Below are 21,826 nucleotides of genomic sequence, written 5' to 3' on the forward strand. Positions count from 1 at the left end.
ACAATATATTTAATTTATCCTCTTCCTGCCTCAGCGTCACAATGATCTCTCCATCCCGCACTGTGCACACCTTAGCTGTATTTTCTCGTCAGTTTCCAAGTTTCTTATCGGTACATCATAACTAGGATTTTTTGACTGTTGATGGCTTTGACTAATTCCGTCCTGGAGACTTGGTGACATGGCACGCCCTCCCCCACTCCTTTTTGGCAACAATATGGAGATTTGCAAAGGAGACAAGGGTGGTGCAATGACAAAGACGTGTACAAGATGGCAGTAGTCACATGAAGTTATGCAGGCAGACACGAAGCTGTGCTCTGGGACATGCGTAATTGGTGTTATTCAAGGTTATGGCTGAGAACGTGGTAGCCTACTCACTGATTCGTGGACCTACTCTTTGCGCCTCAGTATCAGAGGAAATGCAGTTGATCTGAGGTTTGCTATAGGTGAAATAATCTAACTTTTGATCGTATTTTCACCCACAGTAGAGCCAATCCAAATCCTACGTGGTGGTAGCATGGCTTGGGATTTACTTGCAAAAAGTGTGTACTAGTATTGATAGTATAGACTATAGGACAATGGTAGATGGCTGGGGAGCTTAGAGAGTTGCTGCCAGGATGATATATCAAGAATGGAGATGGTTCGAGGCTGCATAGCAGCAGGCAAGTTCATTGTAAGGGCAAGTTACATTAAATTCTCATTCTTTAAAAAGTCCTTAGGAAGAAGACACTGTCCCCCTTCTGAGAGGTGGAGTTTCGTGACGTTCAAGGTGAATCATAGCTGACACATTCTAGTAGTGGGTCCCTCATGCTCTAAAAAGAACATGTTTCTCACACTCCCTAATATATCTTGATTCATTTCAATTCACTGTCATGTGACTTAGGTTACAATGGCATTATTGTTTTCCTAGTCTAGGTATCCCACGTAGACATGGAATCAAAATGTTAATCTATGGGCATTCCGTTCAATGCTCATGGTCAAAGATCAGAATAATTTTTACCTCACAACTAAATCACGTTCCTGACCAGTAAACTTATTCATCTTTTTGCCAGTTCTTTTTTGGCTTCGGAAGAGTACAAGATTCATATTTGTCACACATGTTTGTTAAAAATCAACACGGTGTGTTTTGGATGCAGTGCTGCAATATGGACAAACACTTGCGTCTATCCTATTATTAATGATTGATTTTTCAAATTCTGGCATGAGGCTTTATCTGTTTGCTATCTATAACTAAATCCCAAATGAAGTTACAGGACTCTGAATGTAATTTAACAATAATGTTTTCCTGCAGGTGACATGTACCCCAACGATGATGGCACGGGGCCTAACTTGAGTCCCCAAGAAGAACTTCTAACGGCAGTACAAACGGGTGATGAAGTGCGTCTCCAAGGAGCTCTCCTGATAGTGGATGATGTGAATCATGTCTACGGCCACCCTGTCAATGCTACAGCACTTCACGTGGCCGCACAGAACAGATGCACAGATCTGGTGAAGGCGTTGCTGGAAAAGAATGCTAACCCTAATGTCAGGGTAGGTTTAATTCAGATTTCTATTATTTACCATAAACTGGGAGATTAAGTGTTTAACTGCTTATACCAAAACTCACAGCGTTTTATACAGCTTTTCAGTGAATGTGATAAAACCATTTGTATAGTTTATATCCAGAGTAAACGAAAAACAGTACAGACTATCATAAATTTATTATTGGTGTTAATTTTGCATTAGTAAAATGTAAATACCAGCCTCATATTTCTGTATGTTTCATATGCTTAAACACCAATTTTTCCATCATCATGAACTTTTACCTAATTCATTTACACTTATGGTAGTAATAGTTGTTCCTGTTCCACCAATTTCGTCTTGACATTTCATTCACTTGCTCTGGAGATTTATATATTTCTTACTTCATTTGCAGGACTTACGGGGCAATCGATACACTCCATTGCATTATGCTGCTAGTGAGGGCGATGTTCACTCTCTCAAGGTTCTTCTGTCATATGATGCTGACCCAAATGCCAAGGAAGGAGCATTCGGCCGGACTTCACTGCATCTCTTAACACAGAACTACAAGAGTAACGAGGACAAATACAAGGAATGTCTCGATACTCTTCTTTCCAGTAAGAAGATCAAGGTCGACAGTTCTGACAGCAGGAAGTGCACCCCGCTGTTCCTCGCTGCTCAAAAAGGCTGGGAGTACATGACAAGACAACTGATTCTCAAGGGTGCAAATGTCGACGCTGTTGTAGGGAATAAGACAGCCAGGAATGTGATCCAACAGAAACTGCCTGGGCTTCTCGAAACCATTGATTTTTCTGTCATTGCAATCCCTGAAAGAAGCTTTGGAGATGAGCTCTATGATGCTATGAAGATAAGAGACCTTGATCTCTTTGATGAAATTCTTTGTGAACTTGAAAAGACTGATACAGTGTCAAAAAAAGTTCTGGAGGAACATCACGGAGACTACACTTTGCTTCAGTATGCCTGCGACAACTGTCTCCCAGAGTTTGTTAAGAAATTACTTGAAGCAGGTGCAGATCCTGCAGGGAGAGACGAGACAACATGTCTAACACCTATGCTCTATGCTGCGCGTCAGGGATACCACGTGATAATTGGACTTCTCATCGAGGCTATGAGCAACAAGAGTGCCTTGAAAGCAGTGGATAGGAAAAAGGAGAGTGCATTACACAAAATTGTCAAGAGAAACAATACTATCAAGATTGATGATGTCAATTATTCAAAGTGCCTTGATTTGTTGCTCAGAGAAAAGCAGTACCTTGATCTAGATGCCAAAGATGATTTTGATAATACGCCTCTCCATTATGCTGTTCTTTGCGATGACCAATCCTTTGTTAAAAAACTCCTTCTCAATGGAGCAAATCTGGGAATAAAGAACTGCTTTGGTACCCTCGCCATCACTCGCATTCAACCTCTAGTACTGAAAGAGGTACTGAATGACTGCATTGAATACAAGAACAACATCACTGATAAAGACTTCGAGATTATTCTTCATTATAGTCTGTTGGCACCAGCTACTGATGGTCGACAGCCTGAGACTGAGTGTCTTAGATTCCTGAGTAATTCTCCAGCTCACAAACATCTCCTTCGTCATCCCATAATTGATACTTTCCTCTTCCTGAAGTGGCAGAAGATAAAAACGTACTATTTCATGAACATCCTGGCTTATTCAATATATCTAATATTTCTTACAGCATACATACTTATTTTCCACAGTTCACATTCTGGAATGGCTGGTGAAACTGATAAGAATAATATTCCAAGCATGATCTCTAATAGTACCAATGCTTCATCTGTCCCCAGTGAAGACTCTCATAGTGTGGCAACAAGTTTGGCTTTGCAGCTGATCATAATTATATTCACATTGTACATAGCTATCCGAGAGTTCATCCAGTGTTTCATGTCATGGAAATACTATGTATCAAGCGTGGAAAACTGGCTCGAAGTCTCAATCGTGGTGATGACCTTTGTTCTTTTGTTAATCCCCATGGACCCTTCTTCTAAGCAAAACTTATCTGCATGGTTGATTCTCTTCTCATGGGGAGAGTTTGTGCTTTTGTTAGGGCGTCACCCATGGCTTGCTGTCTATATCACCATGTTTACCACTGTCTCCTACAACTTCCTCAAGTTCATTACCATGTTCTCCTTTGTAGTTATAGCTTTCAGCCTAAGTTTTTTCCTTATGTTCCAAGTGGGTGAAAACTTCACCACTTATCCAAAGGCTTTAGTTAAAACTCTTGCTATGTCGACTGGTGAGATGGAGTACTCTGACCTTCCAGTGGACACTTTTCCAATTTCATCCCATCTCCTATTTGTTCTCTTCATGTTCCTTATAGTTCTAGTGCTCCTAAACTTGTTGAATGGTTTGGCTGTTAATGATATTCAGCAGATCCATCAGGAGGCTGAGATTGTCAGCTACATCAGTCGGGTGGAGCTCATTTTTTACATTGAGTCTGTATTCTTAGGAAGACCACTTCAACAGATCATGCCAGGTCCGATCACATGCTGTGATACTGGGTCAGAGGAATGTTGCACAACAGTGTGCCTTGACAGTCCATCTAGCCCATTCACACGGGTCCTACATTGGCTGGGCAAACACGTCCTCATGTTCCACACGTGCCTCCGAAATCGCAAAGTGCAGATGTACCCGAACCGGGGTTCAGGGCGTTGGTATGTGTGCAAATGCCACAGCTTCGAGCTTGAAGAAAACATGATTGAGGCTGCAAAAACATTTGTACTAGCAGAGCAGCACAAAGTGGCAGACCGTATTGTAGTATTGGAAGAACGCATTGAAGCAGCCATCAAGGCAATTGCTGACTTAACCCATATGGTAAAAAATCATGTGCTTTGCCCTTCACCTAAGTAAGATTACTCTCTTCCTCTTTTGCAAGGTTGAAAAAATTGTAAGATGAGTACATCCAAGGTTGTTGCTGTGTTGTGAGATAGAACATATAGACATCCTAATATTGTCAATTGCTGAATTATCTGAATCATTTTACAGACATATTTATACTAGGCTCTGTAATGTTCAGCATGAAGGATGCCAATGCTGTGCTGAAGAAATAGAAATGCCAAGCTTATAATTCATTAGATTATTAGATGAATTAATATTTAAGTTACTCATGTACTTTAATTACCCTTTATGGGAATTGTTCCATTGTTGTTTATGAGATATGAAAATTTTGTTTCTTCATTATACATTATTATTTTATAAACTGTTTTTGCTTAAATATCTATCAATAACCATTGTGCAATATTGTGAAATTTTTTATCATGTGTAATGCCAATTGAACTTCATACACATACATGATTTTCACTGGATCAAACCATGTGGGGAAAAATATGAAACGAAAATAAATAAAATTATAATTATTCTTTTCAATAAAAGTAAAGCAAAATATTAATGGGTTTCCAATCCTTCCTCCTCTTCTCCATGTACTCCATCCAAAACTTATTCCTATTGTGCACCAAGATATCCACTTCCTCCAATATTTTATTGTTTCTCCCATTGCATTTTCTTGTACCCTTACTCTATCCTAGTTTTGGTACTCCTCTCATTCTACATCTTTCCATACTCGATTCATATTAACTTCATACTAGTCTGTTGCTCCTCATTCTTCTCTTACAGAAAAACAGGCAAGAAATACACCAAGAAAATTCTTAAAACTTTAATAGCTGGTATTCAACATGTAAAAAGTTTCCAGTTGGCTACTGAACAGGGTAGAGCAACATATCCTGATGTCATGTATCTGGTAATAAGGCATTATTAAAATGAGAATATTCCCCTCTACCCAAAGACACCAAAGGACGGAGCTGGCGACCCCTAGGCTAGTACCTGCAGCAGTCTCCCCTCTTGGGAGTATGAACTGGAAAAGGCAACTCTGCTGCTGAGGCAAGAGCTGCTGGAGGCATTATTGTTGCAAATTGAGCCACAGAAGACACTGGTGCTTCACTAAGACCTACCCTGGACTATGTCTTCATATGATGGTGGCATCTCAGAACCAGGATTGGGTGGGTTTGTGTCTTCTAAAGGAAATGAGGTGGAGTGCTGCTGTTGTTGAGCTTTAGCATTAGGATCAGGTAAGTTTGTGTCCCCAACAGGAAGAGAAGTATTCTGCTGCTGTTGTTGAGCTTTGAAGTCAAGATCTGGTGCGCTTGCTTCCTCAACAGGAAGAGAAGGGTACTGCAGCTGTTGTTCAGCTTTAGAGTCAGAATCTGGAGAGTTTGTTTCCCCAACAGGGAGAGAGGTATAATGCTGCTGTTGTTGAGCTTTCTGCTCATGGTTTCCTCTTACTCTCCTGAAGAAGATACGCGGGCTAACAAGGTCCTCAAAGGCTGGGTGAAGAAGGCGATGAAGTAGGGGATGGGCTGAGCAGTAATCGAACCAGCGAGTGCGATTGTCCTCCATGTAAGGTCCCCAACTCTCTGTAGGTGCCAGGCTGGTCTCAAGCCGCTGTACCAAAAGAAAATAAGCATATAAGTCCAGACACTGCTGGTGTATTTGTGTGTGTAAAGGGGTGAGTGTGGGTATATGCCTAACTGTATTATACAGGAAAGGAGCAATACTTGTTGGGTCTTGTCACCTACTCTTAAATTTTGTCATACCTAACCTCAGATTGTACAGTTCCAATTTTATCTATATCTTTGATTTCCAATGATCATATTTAGGTTTAAATTCATGTGTTGTTTCAGCTTGGGCTATGTCACCTCCTAAGCTATTCTAATTATTTATGCATCTATATGAAACAATGTATTTCTTCACATTTTTTAGGCATGTATTCTTTCTTAATTTATTCCCATGACCTCTTAAAGCCCTCCCATCCTTAATCAAGAGGTCTCTTCTGTCAGTGCAATCTATCCACTTTAGAAACCTGAATACTGTAATCATTTCACCTCTTTCTCTTCAATCTTTCAATATTGGCTGATCCAGTGCTGCTTTTAGTCTTTCCTCACATGGTTTATCTGCCAGGCTGGGGATCAGTTTGGTTGCTGCCCTTTGTTCCCTTGATCTTGCTTATATGCTTCACTCTGTGTAACACATATTCCACCAGTCTTGGATGGATCAGGGTTTTGATGAGTTTATCTATTTATATATATTTTTTATCATCTCTTCATACATATAGTGAAACGCCACTTTAATCTTCTGCAGCAGTCTGTGCGTCTCTCCAACAATCCTGCTGATACGTCTGTAAGTGACAGGTTATCTCTTATCAAGACTCTCAAATCTTGCTCCTCATTTGCTTTTGTAATGGGTTCACTTCCTAAGGAATAGTTTAATGGGTACACAATGTCAGTTTCCTTATATGTATAAGTAAACAATTTCCACACACTGTTGATATTTTCACTCAAACAAATTTTACTTCAATCAGCAACTTCCAGTTCCTTCTGAGATGTTCAAAGTTGACCCTGCATAATGAGGAATTTTTTTCTACTGTGATAACTTCATTATCTTCTTTTGAATTAATACTGAATGCTAAAATTCTATTATCACATGAACTAAATTTTGGGTCAATATTTACATTGTTTACAAGTTTATTGGTGATCGTTAGAAGTAAATCCAAAATGTTATGGCCACATGATGGTTTTTTGATGTATTGGTAAAATGTACTTTCAAGTAACCAATTATGACTGGTGTCTCAACTGACGACCCCAATTTTGTACTGGCAAATTAAGGTATTCAAAAATTATGGTTTTATGTAAGTGGCATATCTTGTTTATTTGATCATATAACCTTTTTTTTTTCATATCAGTATCTGTAGTTTGACTAGGTAGTCTATAGTAATTCAACCATAATTTTACAATGCCACCTCTACAATTGTACATAAGATATTATGCTAGCATGAAGACTAGTCTTGTTGTATAGCAAAACTTTGTCACCATTCCTATTTTTTCTTTCATAACTGAAGAGTATCCTGGTAAGTCAAATTCCACTAAAACATCTCTGATGGATGTGTTTACCCATGATTCTGTGACACCAATACATGTGGTAATCTTTTATTATTGCTGTTTGAACTTCAAGGTCTGAAAATTTATTCCTGAAACTTTATGCCTTTATGGGCACATGTGTAACATACTTTAATTTGAAAGTGATCATGAATAGTTGTTGTTTCACTGTTGGGAAAAATTATGTTCTCATTGCTAGCGTAACTTGATGGATGATTTTTGATCTGAAAATAGAAACTTGATTACTAAAGAGTTTTACTAGTTGTGCAGCTCCAACCCTGTTTAAGTGACATCCATCGCACTGAAATAGATATTCTTTGTCATAAAAATCATTCCAGAAATTTACATGTATGTTTATGTGCATGTATGTATGTATGTATTTACCTAACCGTAGTGAAAAAGAGCAATGCTTGTTGGGTCCCATCTATTTTCTAGTTATTTATCCTACCTAGCCTGAAATTCATGTATGGCTCCAACTTAATCCATATCCTTGATTTCTAATTATCATATTTAGATTTGAACTTACATATATATATATATATATATATATATATACATATATTTATATATATATGTATATATATATATATATATATATATATATATATATATATATATATATATATATATTGATATGTCTGTATGTATGTATGGGGATATATATCAATGCAAATTCTGTTGACAACATTTTATGCACCTTTCTCCCAACATATATTTCTTTCACTTTATGCAAGCACAACTCAAAGTTGTTCTCACCTTACTCAGAGATCCTTTGGCTTTGTAAATGAAATAGAAAATGGCATAGATAGGTATGGCAAGCATGGATGTGATGCTCGTCATCCAACCAATAGCCTGGGCCCATTCTGGGAACACGTAGTCCCGGTAACTGACTGGTGTGTTGTTGATGATGGTGTTGAAGAAGATGAACTGCAAACAGATTAAGGCATGAAAAGGGGCAGTGTTATTGTTCAGGGACAGCTAAAAAACATAAAAGCTGTAGAAATAGAGGTATATATATGGAGGACTCCAAATGGCAATGTATAGGGGTTAAGGGCATTGCACATGGTGCATGTTGGGTACTTTTATCATGGACTCTGATAAAAGAAGAGGGTCTCATAACTTAAAGAGAGTGCCTGGAATGTTTGATTGCAGCCTAACATTAGGATAAACTACTTGAACAGGGCTAAAGGGGGACATGCCAAGATTAGAAATTATAACCAACAATTAAATTGAAATGAACAACTAAGGGTCTTGTAGTGCTCATTGAAAGGCAAAAGATGCTTACCATAAGTGTGGAAGGGGTTGCTACCAGCCACATAAAGTACCAGAAGAAGTGGACAGGCTTCTGGGTCATGAACTGGATGTCACGTACTACACGCCCTGCACCTGCTCAATAAATCAATCAGCTAATAAAACAAAGACAGCACATGCCTCTGATAACTATATAGTTACCCAAAGTTAAAGAAGAAATATAGTTTTTAGGATATCCTGTGACAAAAATTAGGCTATATGTGTGTATATATATATACATATATATATATATATATATATATATATATATATATATATATACATATATACATACATATACATATACATATATATATATATATATATATATATATATATACACAAACATGATGGTCGAAGTGACAGCGAAGTTTGGAACTCCAGGGAAACTTCAAATTTTGATAATCTCAATGATGAGGGAGTACCTTTGTTGTATTAGTAGGGAAGGGAAAATCTCGTGGTGTAGTGGGAAGGTGAAGAAAAAGGAGAAAGGGAGGGATTACTGAGGAAAATGGAAGGAAATGAGGAAGGAGACGAACTGGCTCTCCCGGATGTCAGAAGGAATGTCAACAAAAGGGCTGCAGACGACGCAGGTGAAGTAAAAAATATTAGTAAAGGCGCTAAAATTAGAAATATAGATAAGAACAACAAAACAGAAAGTGGAGATAATTATTTCCATGGATTTAATGAGGGAGGGGATGACAACCTCCCCAGATTAGCAAGTCTTGAGGAAAAACTAGAGAGAATGAATGAACACTGGGAGGTTAGGTTCAGCCAACTTACACAGATTACACAAAGAGTTGATAAATTGGAAGAAATAAAGGAGAACCAAAACCTAACTAAAGAAATAGAAGAATCAAAAAGACAGTTAAAAGAAGTAAAAGATGAGAATGAGGAATTGGAGAATAATGATAAAGAGAATAAAGAGTCCATGGCAAAAGAGGTACAGGGTTGGAGAAAAGTCCAAGAGAACTACAAAATTAAATTTAGAGATATAGTGACACAACAGATGAAAGAACAAACTAAGGACACAGTTATTAAAGTGGTGAGAGAGAAGGAGAATATAGTAAGAGACTTAGCAGACAAAAAGAAATATATAGTTATATTAGGGATGGAAGAGAAGGATAATCCTAATAGAACTACAAGAATAAAAGAGGAGAAAGGAAAGGTAAACAAGATATTAGTAGTTCAAGAGGATGAACAAGGAACAGGTAAAGAAACTGAAGAAATATATAGAATAGGGAATACAGGTAAGATCAGACATATTAAGGTTAAATTCAGGTCACAAAAGACAGGAGAGAATATCTTAGCAAATACAGGCAAACTAGCAAAAAGTGATCTATATAAACAGGTATGGATAAAAAGAGAAATTAATAAAGATGAAAGAGGTGATGAGAAAAAAAGACGAAGCTAAGAAAAAAAAAAATGAGAAAAAAACAGAGTCAGAAAAAGAGAAATTCTATTGGAGAGTAGTGGATATGAAAGTGAGGAAATGGTTCATAGCAGAGAAAAACGGAAGGGAAACAGAAAACACGATGGAAGTAGCAGAAAATTAAAAGTGTCTTACACAAATATAAATGGCTTAATAACAGGCTTGAATGAACTGAATGATTACCTGAAGGAAAAAGAACTGGACATAATGGGAATTGTAGAGACAAAATTGAAAGGTCCACTACCACCCAACAGTGTAGGACATGGTGCATATAATTAATTATTGGATTAGAAACAGAGGTAAAACAAGGGGGTGGAGTTATGTTCCTGACTAAAAAGGATATAAATGTGAGCAATGTCACATATGGAAAGAATAGAGTAGAGATGATTATGATGAAAATGGAAGACAGAGATGGGAAGAGCAGGAAGTTTGTAGTAAATTATGTGTCTCCTAATACGGCTTCATGGGAAGAGAGAGAACACAAAAATATGTTAGAAGACACAAGGATAACTAAATAAGATAATGGAAGATGGAGGAAGAATAGTTATAATGGGTGACTTTAATTGTAAAGAAATCTGCTGGGAAGAGATGACAGTGAAAGGTGGAGATGACCTATGGGAAAATGTACTACTTGATATGATTATAGAACATACAATGATGCAATGGATACAAGAGAATACTAGGTATAGAAATGAGGAAAACCATCGAGACTGTACCTAATAATTACATCAGAACCTGAAATAGTGGACAAGATTGAATATAAGACACCAATAAGTAAAAGTGACCACATATTGGTTAAACTGGAACTAAATGAGGAAAAATACATGGGAAAAAAACGAACAATATAGAAAGGGAAGATTGATGTATGAATTTTTTTTTTTTATAAAATAAGAGAATTCTTTCAAAAAGCTGACTGGGAAAGAATACACAAGGAGGAAACAACAGTAGAAGAGAAATGGAATATTTTGACAAAAATTTATAAAGGAGTGGAAAAGTATGTTCCAAGACAAAAACAAGAAAAAGAGTATGTAAAGTGCTGGTACAACAAAAGATGTAGGGAATTAAAATCCAAAAGGGATAAAGCTTGGATAAAATTGAAAAAAGACAAAAGACCTGAAAAATGGAAAATATATACTAGTTATAGAAATGAATATGTACAACTGTGCAGAGAAGAAAAGAGAAAATACAAAAAAGATGTCATAGAAAATGTAAAGATCAACCAAAACTATTTTAAAGATTTGTAAACAACAAACTGAAAAACAAACAAGAATTAGAGAAACTATGACAAGGAGGAGTTGATTACAAAGAGGAAACAGAAATGGCAGAAATTATGAACAAGCATTTTAAATTGGTGTTTACAAGGGAGAACATAAAACCTAGAGATATTGAATGGGAGGAGAAAGTCCCCCCTATGAGAGAGATAGAAGTATCAAGGAATGAAATAATGAATCACTTGAGTAATCTCGATGTCAGAAAATCGCATGGTCCAGATGAAATGGCAAACTGGATTTTGAGAGAATGCAGGAATGAACTAACAGACAAAATACATAGTCTAATAAACAGTTCATTGAAAGAAGGAAAAGTTCCAGAAGATTGGAAAAGAGCAAATATAGTGCCAATATATAAAGGGGAAACAAGGAAGACCCTACTAACTATAGGCTGGTCTCTCGTACAAGTACGATAGCTAAAATCTGTGAAAGAATGATCAAAATTAGATGGGTAAGGCATTTAGAAAAAAACAACATACTAAATCCAAGGCAATTTGGATTTAGACAAGGATGATCATGCGTCACAAACTTAATGTGTTTCTATTCAAGACATATAGATGTAATACGAGAAAGAGATGGATGGGCTGATTGTGCAATTCTAGACCTGAAGAAAGCTTTTGATAAGGTGCCACATAAGAAGTTGCTTAAGAAATTAGAAACTGCAGGAGGAATACAGGAAAAACTGCTGAAAAGGATGAAAGCCTTCTTGCATGAAAGAAAAATGAGTGGTGATAAGAGACAAACACTCTAATTGGGATGAAGTGATTAGTGGAGTTCCACAAGGAAGTTCTGGCCCCAATAATGTTTGCTATATATATTAATGATATGGATAAAGGGATTGAAAGTTATATGAGCTTCTTTGCGGATAATGCAAAATTGTTGAAAAAAGTGAACACTGAAGAAGATTGTAAGTTGCTACAGAGTGATCTCAATAAAGTATGGGAATGGAGGAGGAAATGGGAGATGGAATTCAATATTAAGAAGTGTAGTATAATGGAATTTGGAAGAAGCAAAAAAAGAATAGTGGGATCATATAAATTGGGAAAAGGAATAAAAAAAGTAGAAAATGAGAAGGACCTGGGTGTCATTATTATGAATAATATGTCCCCTGAGAAACATATATACAAATTTTCTGGAGAATCTTATAATTTAATAAGAACAATCAAAGTGGCAGTTACATACTTGGACGAAGAAATGGTGAAGAAAATATTAGTCATTTTGATAAGACCAAGATTGGAGTATGCAGCGACGACGTGGTCACCAAGTACAAAAAAATGTATAACAAAACTTGAATGAATACAAAGAGCAATTACAAAATTGGCACCAACACTCTCAGAACTATCATATGAAGAGAGACTATCAAAACTTGAGCTACAGACATTAGAGCAAAGAGGAGAGAGAGGAGACTTGATAACTATTTATAGAATCATGAAAGGCATAGAAGCTATTGATAGAGAGGATCTAATAAAATGGGATAGTAGAGATACAAGAGGACATGGAAAGAAAAGAAAGAAAGACAGTTATAGAAGAGACCTGAAAAAGAACAGCTTTCCCCACAGAGTAATAGACATTTGGAACAAGTTAGATGAGAAAGTGGTGTGTGCAAAAACAGTACATGAATTTAAAAACAGTTTAGATAAAATGAGATATGAAGACGGGACACACGAGCATACTCCCCTTCCCATAAAATACTAGGTAAATACATACATACATACATACATACATACATACATACATATATATATATATATATATATATATATATAATTTCAATATTCATCTAAGACAATGGGACCTTTCGCAATGAGCAAATTGATACCAGACACCGCCAGATTTTGTAATTCTTGCCAGAAAATAAATACTTTTTTGGGCAAGTTTTATAAGATTACGGAGGTGTATCGTTGTACATTATTGTGTCTGAAATTTAAGTCAATTAATTTCATGATTGCAAACGGCATATAGCATTGTTTGAGCCTCTATTTATAATCACAGATGATATTCGTAAAACAGTCTATAATTGTATCAAGCCAAGCAATTTGTCATTTTCTACCGACTTCAATGGATGTATACAGATATATACTTTCATTTGAATGCACCAAGCAATAGGCAAATCCATGTAATGTATCGAAAATATAATTTTGCATCGAAGACTTAATTTTTTTGGTACGATAAACTTTGTCTTCCTCTTATTTTTTCTTGAATCTGACGTGCACTCCGCCACGGCACACGTAAAATTAGTCATATTTGTTTGAAAATAGCTCTCAGCAGATCTAAGAGGCTATTATTAACAAAAATTTCGTTAACTTCGTACGTCCGCCACCACTATTGTTATCTTTTATCTCACTGATTATCTTCATATACAGGATGTGACAGTGATATCCATTATTTTTCAACACTCTCAGATAAAATGCACAAACCGAAATCAACATCCTCTAATTTCTACTGCTCATAGTTACTTCAGTAAAAATAATTACCTATTTTTAGTTTTACCTTATAATTAAATTAACAAAGCCTTATCACACACCAGTAAGTAAAATTTATAACATTATGAGTCATGTTTTTAATTTTAAATACATTTATGGAGCAATTTATGGCGTATCTTTTTTTAAATATCGGTTTCCAAATTAGCTAAGTCACCCCTTTGCCTCGTGAAATCCGAGATAATTGAAAATTCTAGCGCTAATAGGAATCTACGAGCCTGACTGCGAAAGGTCCCATTACAGGAAGTGAAGGTCGTCACAGAAGTCGACTTTTAAAATCACACGCACCATGGGTCACAATGCTAATTCCCATAATTATGCTAGTGTTGCTTCTACGTTGCACTTACAAATGCATATACCATATAAATTGTAACAGTATGTACAAACCTTAATCTATATAAAAATAAGATATTCTATACTGACCATAAATATAAGAGAAGACAAAAAGCTCACACAGACAGGTGCAGATAATAGTGAGAGGTACTGAATACCAGTCCAGCAGCTGGAGGACATACATACCACCCTGAGTAGATGGGGGAAAGTACATGACAATGCAGATCATTGGCACAAAGAAACAGTATTCTTAAAATTCGAGAGTGAACAATGATAGGGAATAAACATTGCTTTGTTTTTAGCTAGCATAAGAAAACATAATTTTGATTTTAAAAACACTGCATTTATGTAGAATGTGTTTCCGTAAAAAAATATATGAACAGATTATTCATATCAAACATGATTATTCAATTAATGCAACCTTACTCATTTTGTTAAGATGCTAATTCTCTACTGATTCTTTTAAAAGTTCACATATATCTATGGTTTGCCATTCTTATTAACATATATTCATAGACTCTCGTCCTCAGTATCACTAATGATCAAAGTATACCAATGCTTGCCATCTAGGCTTATTGTGCTTCAAATTCTCCATAGAAATATACGTGGCATCTGTCATACTTAACAATTATTGTTTAAATTAATACTTGTAGTTTGTACTATTCTTTTTTCTTGGATGGAACATCTTCTTCTTTTCTATTTCAATAAAAACGGTTATACTTTTATACAATACCCTGGTGCAACAAAATAATCCAGCAAAGAGCATGATGGCGCAGGCCACAAAGGCCACCATTTCTTTGTTCTTCCGAAACCTGGGAAACTCGTCCGTGAAGGAGGCGACCATCGTTTCGATCTGAACGAACTGCATCGAGAATACATCATGAACTATTAGAAGGATATGCTAATTACAAAAAGTTAATCGTTTAGTTCTTTAATTTACGTTATGAAATGAAAATAAACAAATCATGTTGACAGATGAATAAATAGATGCACGATATTCTAACTTGATGTCCTGTAATAACAACAACAACAAAAAGTCGAAAATGGTAAAAATAAGACATGTTATGTCTGTATAGCACAAGGAGCAAAGACTATATAAGATATACTGTAGTCTTTGACAAGGAGGCGACCGAAAAAAGACTTACTAGGGAGTCGATGCCAAGGAAGAAGAGCATAGAGAAGAAGAGGACCGACCAAACTGGGGCAAAGGGCATCATCGCCAGGGCTTCCGGGTACGTCACAAAGGCCAGAGCAGGACCTGATAAAAAAAAAAAAAAAGTGAAAGCTAAGTAAGATAAATCTTCATTGCAATACTGGTAATGAGGTGACCTTGTAAAAGTTCGCATATGCCATTTCAGTATCACAGTACTGTACAATGGCATAAATTCGTTGTTGTGAGTACAAGGCAAATTAATCGAACACAATCTCTGTAGGCTGAATCTATTTTGGTCGTCGGGGTTCAGTTTGCTGAATTAAATCGTCTCATATCTATTCCCTTTACTGATATTGAGGAAACCATTTATTCAAGAGGAGTATTTTCTCAAATGGCGTATCAATGACAGCGCACTAAAGTCTTTAATGACAAATATAACTGCACGTTATTGTAAACGGGATCAGCTCTGTTTACCGAACGAACTTCCCAGTGTCCAAATTCTCGTAGATTTACCTAATTAGTTGTGTGAATAAATAACTGATTATTACAATAGCAAAATAACACACAACAAAGAAGAGTTAACTCTATTTCATATTTAACTGGAACTTCTTTGATCGACCTCCTGTTCACCTGCTCAACAGTTTCCGCTCAACACTTTACTCGTACAAACCCACAGTCGTCGGCAGCCCTTGGCAGCAGACAGACGCACTCACACGAGCATAGTTAAGCTTGCTAGGGCTACTCCCTAGAGTTAACTGTAATCGTGGTCCAACTTTACGTTGGAAAGCTTTTTTGGCAGTTACACTGCCACCCACCTCTGGGCATTTCCCAGTACTTTTTCCTTGTACCACCTTTCTCGTTATTTCGTAGCTCTCCGGGATCCGCACGAGCCCTTGTTGGCTCGTGAGACTTCTTCGTCGTCCGGCCCGGCGAAATCTAGCAACATCTATCGTAGTTTAGAAGTAGTGTAGACCCTGTACCACTGGGCACACAGTGGTCCTATTACGCGGCTGTCACCAGTCGCCAAAGGAAGCTGTGTGACCCCCTTTATATTGTATTTTTGCTCTGCTGAGCACATTTTTTCTGTGTACCAGGGGGCTCGTCCCCCCACCCCAACGCGCAGGATGGAGTCCTCAACTCCATCCCTGCAAACTAGGAAGACTTCCCCTGACGACCCCAATATCGACCCGGACAAGGCAAGACATGTGTTTATTCATTCCGACCAGACCCGATTAGCCGACCTCAATCCTTTTATGCTTAAGAAATGTCTTTCCCAATTTACCGATGATATTAGCCAAGTGAAAAAACTTAGGAGCGGAGACCTCCAAGTTACCACCAACTCTGGGAGAGCTACACGCGATCTACTTAAGGCTAGGAAGTTTCATTCATTCGATGTTGTTGCATCCCTCCCTAGATCACTCAACTCCTGCAGAGGAGTAATCCACTGCAGAGACTTGGTGACCATGGAGGAGTGTGACATCCTCGACGAGATGAAATCGGAAGGAATACTAGATGTTAAATTCATAACGCGACTGGACCGAGAAAGGAACATGCGAGTGAACACGCCCCTGTTAATTCTCACTTTCAATTCAACAACCCTCCCTGACCACGTCAAAGTAGGATACATTCATGTCCCAACACGACCATATGTCCCCAATCCTTTGCGCTGCAACAAATGTTTCAAATATGGTCACTTAGCCAAATTCTGCAGCAAACAAACAGTCGTATGCGGTAAATGCGCAGGCGAACATCCTATGGATGCTTGCTCTGCAAAGGTGTTTCAATGTGTTAACTGCCCCTCCAATAACAACCATGCATCCACCTCCCGAGACTGTCCCACTTTCAAATTAGAAAAAGAAATCTGTACAGAGAAAGCAACTTGTGGCATATCCTTTTACGAAGCAAGGAAGCGTGTGATGGAAAGACTAGTTACCCCAACTAGTACTTCCGGAGCAACTTCCTATGCTTCGGCAGTTAAAAAAACGTACAGAACCATTGAAACGCAAACTGAGAGCAAACACTCCAAGGACAAAGAACACCGCCAAAGTAACAGGCAAACTCACTCGCACCTTCCTTCCCCGGCCATCCCAGAGCCTTCCAAACGTGTGCCCACACGTACTGAAGAGGATGTCAATATGGAGATCTCCGTTTCCCAAAAACGACTTTTAAGTCCTATTACCAGCCCAGACCGTTCATCCGGGGCTAAACACACCTCTCCCACTAAGGCCAAGAAAGGAAGAAACCGAAGCAGATAAACAAAACAAAACAAAACAAAAATAAATAAATAAATAAATAAATAAATAAATAAATAAATAAATAAATAAAAAAAATGAAAATAATCCAGTGGAATTGCCGAGGTGTTAGAAGTAAAGTAAATGACTTAACGATCTTTAACTCGCTCAACAACCCCTCAGTTATATGTCTACAAGAGACCCACCTTGACCCCAGTGTTCAGTTCCAACTAAAGAACTATACCACCTATAGGAAGGACAGGTTGGCGCCTGGAGGGGGGGTCGCAGTTGCAGTCAGCGACTGCCTTCCCCAAGTGGAATTACCACTGGCCACCACCTTGGAAGCAGTCGCTGTCATAACTAAAATAAACAACAAACTCGCGACCATCTGCTCCGTTTATCTACCTCCCGACCCTCGTTTCCCACTAGAGGAGGTAAACGAGCTCTTCAAACAACTACCCCACCACAAACTGATAGTGGGAGATTTTAACTCCCACCATCGCATGTGGGGTAGCAAAAGAACCTCTCGTCGAGGGGAGCAGATGGAAGAAGTGCTCGAATCAAACAACCTGGTCCTCCTAAACACTGGCAGTCCCACTCGAGTAGACAATACTAGGGGTTCATTTTCATGTATAGATTTATCCCTATCATCTCCTGCGTTGTCTGACAACACCCAATGGGATACGCATGACGACACCATGCTAAGCGATCATTTCCCAGTAATAATAAAAATAGGGGGTAACAACACTACGGCTCCTCCAGCCTACGGAGACAACTCACCCCCTCCCTGTCCCAAATTTAACATCAAAAAGGCCAACTGGGAAATGTATCGCACAACCACCAACGTCAACATCACAGGGGATAATATGGATGACAAAATTTTCAATTTATCAAACTCTATTTTGAATTCAGCGCATGAGCATATACCAAAAACCTCGGTATTTCACAAGCATAGAGTTCCTTGGTGGACATCAGACTGCAGAAAAGCACTTTGCAAGCGGAATAGGGCATATCGAACTTTTAGAAATAACCCTATTGCACCCCATTTCATTACTTTTAAAAAGACGCAAGCAGAGGCCCGTAGAACAATAAAACATGCCAAACGTAAGTCTTGGCATGACTACATCTCAACTATAAACGCAAACACTTCTCTATCACAAATCTGGTCAGCCGTCCGTAAAATAGACGGCAAATACACGCCCAACATTAAGACCCTAACAATTGGAAACAAGTTTGTAGATGCTCCCCTGGACATCGCAAACACAATCGCAGACACATTTACGCAAACAAGCAACACGAATAACTATTCACCAACCTTTTTACAACACAAACAAACACGGGAAGCAGAACCTCTGATCTTCCATACACAGACACACTACGAATATAACACCCCCTTCCAACTACACGAGCTTAAACAAGCCTTAAGCTCGTGTAGAGGAACCTCTGCTGGCCCAGATGAGATTAGGTATGAGATGCTGCAACACTTGAATTCAATTTCACTGGAAAAATTATTAGAAATATACAACACAATTTGGATTAGTCAAGAATTCCCAGAAACATGGAGACATGCCCACGTCATACCTATTCTCAAAAAGGGGAAGGACCCAAAGAGTCCTTCCTCTTATCGCCCTATAGCGCTTACCAACTGCTTATGCAAAGTATTAGAACGTATGGCCAATAACAGATTGAAATACATACTAGAATCTCAAAATTTAATAGTTCCTGCCCAATGTGGTTTCAGGAAAAATAGAAGTAGTCTTGACCATTTAGTCAAATTAGAACAAGATATCCTCTCCTCCTTCGAGAGGAAAGAATATCTTGTTGCTTGCTTTTTGGATTTAGAAAGAGCCTACGACATGGCATGGCGACGTGGTATCCTCGAAAAACTCTATGCACTTGGCCTTAGAGGGAATCTCCCTATTTTCATTCAAATTTTTTTTAAAAGACCGCACATTTTCGGTCAAAATTCAAAATTACTATTCAACAGTACGCACCCAAGAAAATGGCGTACCACAGGGAAGTGTGTTAAGCCCCACACTTTTTATGTTGCTGATAAACGATATTCTACCCGCTCCACCTCGGAACCTTAAATACTCATTATACGCTGACGATGTCGGAATCTGGCATTCCTCTCCGAATGCCAAGTTTTCCGGCTCTCGCGTACAACTGGCCCTGGACTCGCTCCAGGACTGGTCTGACAAATGGGGATTTAAGTTTTCGGAATTAAAGTCAACAGTAATTGTATTTTCACGCAGAGCCCAGGCAGAAATAAATCTGCAATTACATGGTACTCCCATTCCAGTACAAAACTCAACCTTTTTTCTTGGCCTGAGACTGGACTCCAGGCTAAACTGGAAGGCCCATGTAAAATACCTAGTTGATGCGTGCAACAAGAGAATTAATTTGCTACGTAAACTAACGGGCACAAATTGGGGAGCAGATAGGAAATCCCTTCTAATGATTTATAAGTCCCTAATTAGATCAAAACTAGACTATGGGTGTCAGATTTATGGTTCGGCAACACTAGCCACGTTACAACCCCTGAACATCATCCAAAACAAAGGCCTAAGAATAGCACTTGGAGCACTACGCTGCACAAGGATCGAGAGGCTGGAGGTCGAAGCAAACGTACCCCCCCTCCACTACAGGCGCGAGCTCCTTGCCCTAAGATACGTCGCCAAAGCGCTTCGCATCCCTCAACATCCCTGCAAGAAGACAATCCAACTATATGAGCACTTCACCAACTCCAGCCTAAATCCCCTTTCCATCAGGATCCGATCCTTGTGCGAGCAATATTCAGTGCCACTGTGGTCAATAGAACAGATTGAAGCCACCGTCTTACCACCGTGGGAAAACATCGCCCCGAAGATCTTCATTAACCAAGACCTACAAAAGAAGACTTCATCCACAGAAGAACTAAAACAAAAGACCTTGGAGACCATCCAAAAGTACAATGACCACATGGCACTGTACACTGATGGCTCCAAGTGCGGCCACAAAACTGGGACAGGGTTATACTGCAACAAAACCCGGATGATGTTCAGATTGCCGAACCATACGAGCATATATATCGCCGAACTCTACGGCATATATAAAGCCTTAGAATATGCTCAATCCGACACACATAGTAAATTCGTCATATTCACAGATTCATTAAGTGCACTAAAATCAATCAAGACAGGTAACCATATGGAGAACTTCCTCTTGGGCAAAATCATTAGCACATTGTCGATAACTAGCAAGTCCATTACTCTCTCTTGGGTTCCCAGTCACATTGGGATCTTCGGGAATGAGAAAGCGGACATCTTAGCCAAAACTGCTTTAGAAATAGACTCTATTACCGACATACCCCTGGACATAGGCACCTTCAATTCCATACTAAGAAAACAATTACACACCCACTGGCAACTCCAGTGGAACAATCTCGACATTTCTCACAAACAAAAGGAACACATAACAGATTGGTCGACATCATACAGAAATAACAGACTCGAGGAAATCGCCATAGCAAGACTGAGGATGAACTCGACCCGCCTCACCCACTTAAAACCATATATTGACGGCGTATTTCCTCCCCAATGCAACACATGCAACACTATACTATCCATAAGACACATACTCCTACACTGCTCAAAATACAACACACAGCGCCAAGCGCTCATACAACATTGCCAAATTAAGAAAATTCAGCTGAGCACCACAAATCTTTTGACAGACGACCGTTTACTTATTGACAAAGTAGTATTTTATTTGCGCACTACTGGACTATTGTGGGAATTATAATGGTAGAATAAAAAGGATCGCAGGTTCACACCGGGCTTAATGACCTCATTATAGGTCGATAGCCTTAAAGATCCAACAAAAAAATCGTACAAACCTGCATCAGTGACTTCCTCAACCGAGGTGCCTGTCTGCTGGGCCATAAAACCCAGTACACTGAAGACCACGAAGCCGGCAAAGATGGAGGTTAAACAGTTGAGGACAGGGACCAGGAGGGCATCCCTGATGCAGTTGTTTTTGAAGCGGTTGTAGGAGCCCATGGTAACGAGAGAGCCCCAGCCGGTGCCAAGCGAGAAGAATATTTGTACTGCGGCGTCGGCCCATGTCTAAAGGTGAGACAAGAACGAGAAATACAGTCTTAATAGTTAGACCTTGCATCATACTATGTGTCACTGTTCCTGTGA

The 21,826-nt window shown here is 38.6% G+C and overlaps 2 protein-coding genes across 2 annotated transcripts in view; one reads left to right on the forward strand and one right to left on the reverse strand.

Annotated features, from left to right (window-relative positions):
• LOC143033015 (uncharacterized) overlaps positions 1-4,912 on the forward strand; it is a 42,052-nt gene extending 37,140 nt beyond the window's left edge. The window contains exons 4-5 of the mRNA XM_076198216.1: positions 1,289-1,527; positions 1,913-4,912. Of these exons, the coding sequence (XP_076054331.1) occupies positions 1,294-1,527; positions 1,913-4,378 (2,700 nt within the window). The 5' untranslated portion in view covers positions 1,289-1,293 and the 3' untranslated portion in view covers positions 4,379-4,912. The remainder of the gene's footprint in view (positions 1-1,288; positions 1,528-1,912) is intronic.
• A 255-nt stretch (positions 4,913-5,167) lies between these two features.
• LOC143033025 (sodium- and chloride-dependent GABA transporter 1-like) overlaps positions 5,168-21,826 on the reverse strand; it is a 53,789-nt gene continuing 37,130 nt past the window's right edge. Inside the window, exons 8-14 of the mRNA XM_076198224.1 lie at positions 21,520-21,748; positions 15,404-15,516; positions 14,992-15,120; positions 14,349-14,448; positions 8,741-8,841; positions 8,212-8,382; positions 5,168-5,965 (exon numbers count right to left, since the gene is read on the reverse strand). Coding sequence (XP_076054339.1) covers positions 5,465-5,965; positions 8,212-8,382; positions 8,741-8,841; positions 14,349-14,448; positions 14,992-15,120; positions 15,404-15,516; positions 21,520-21,748 — 1,344 coding nt within the window. The 3' untranslated portion in view covers positions 5,168-5,464. The remainder of the gene's footprint in view (positions 5,966-8,211; positions 8,383-8,740; positions 8,842-14,348; positions 14,449-14,991; positions 15,121-15,403; positions 15,517-21,519; positions 21,749-21,826) is intronic.

This window comes from Oratosquilla oratoria, chromosome 1, assembly GCF_046742065.1.
Source record: "Oratosquilla oratoria isolate Oo_2021 chromosome 1, ASM4674206v1, whole genome shotgun sequence".
Taxonomy (NCBI): domain Eukaryota; kingdom Metazoa; phylum Arthropoda; class Malacostraca; order Stomatopoda; family Squillidae; genus Oratosquilla; species Oratosquilla oratoria.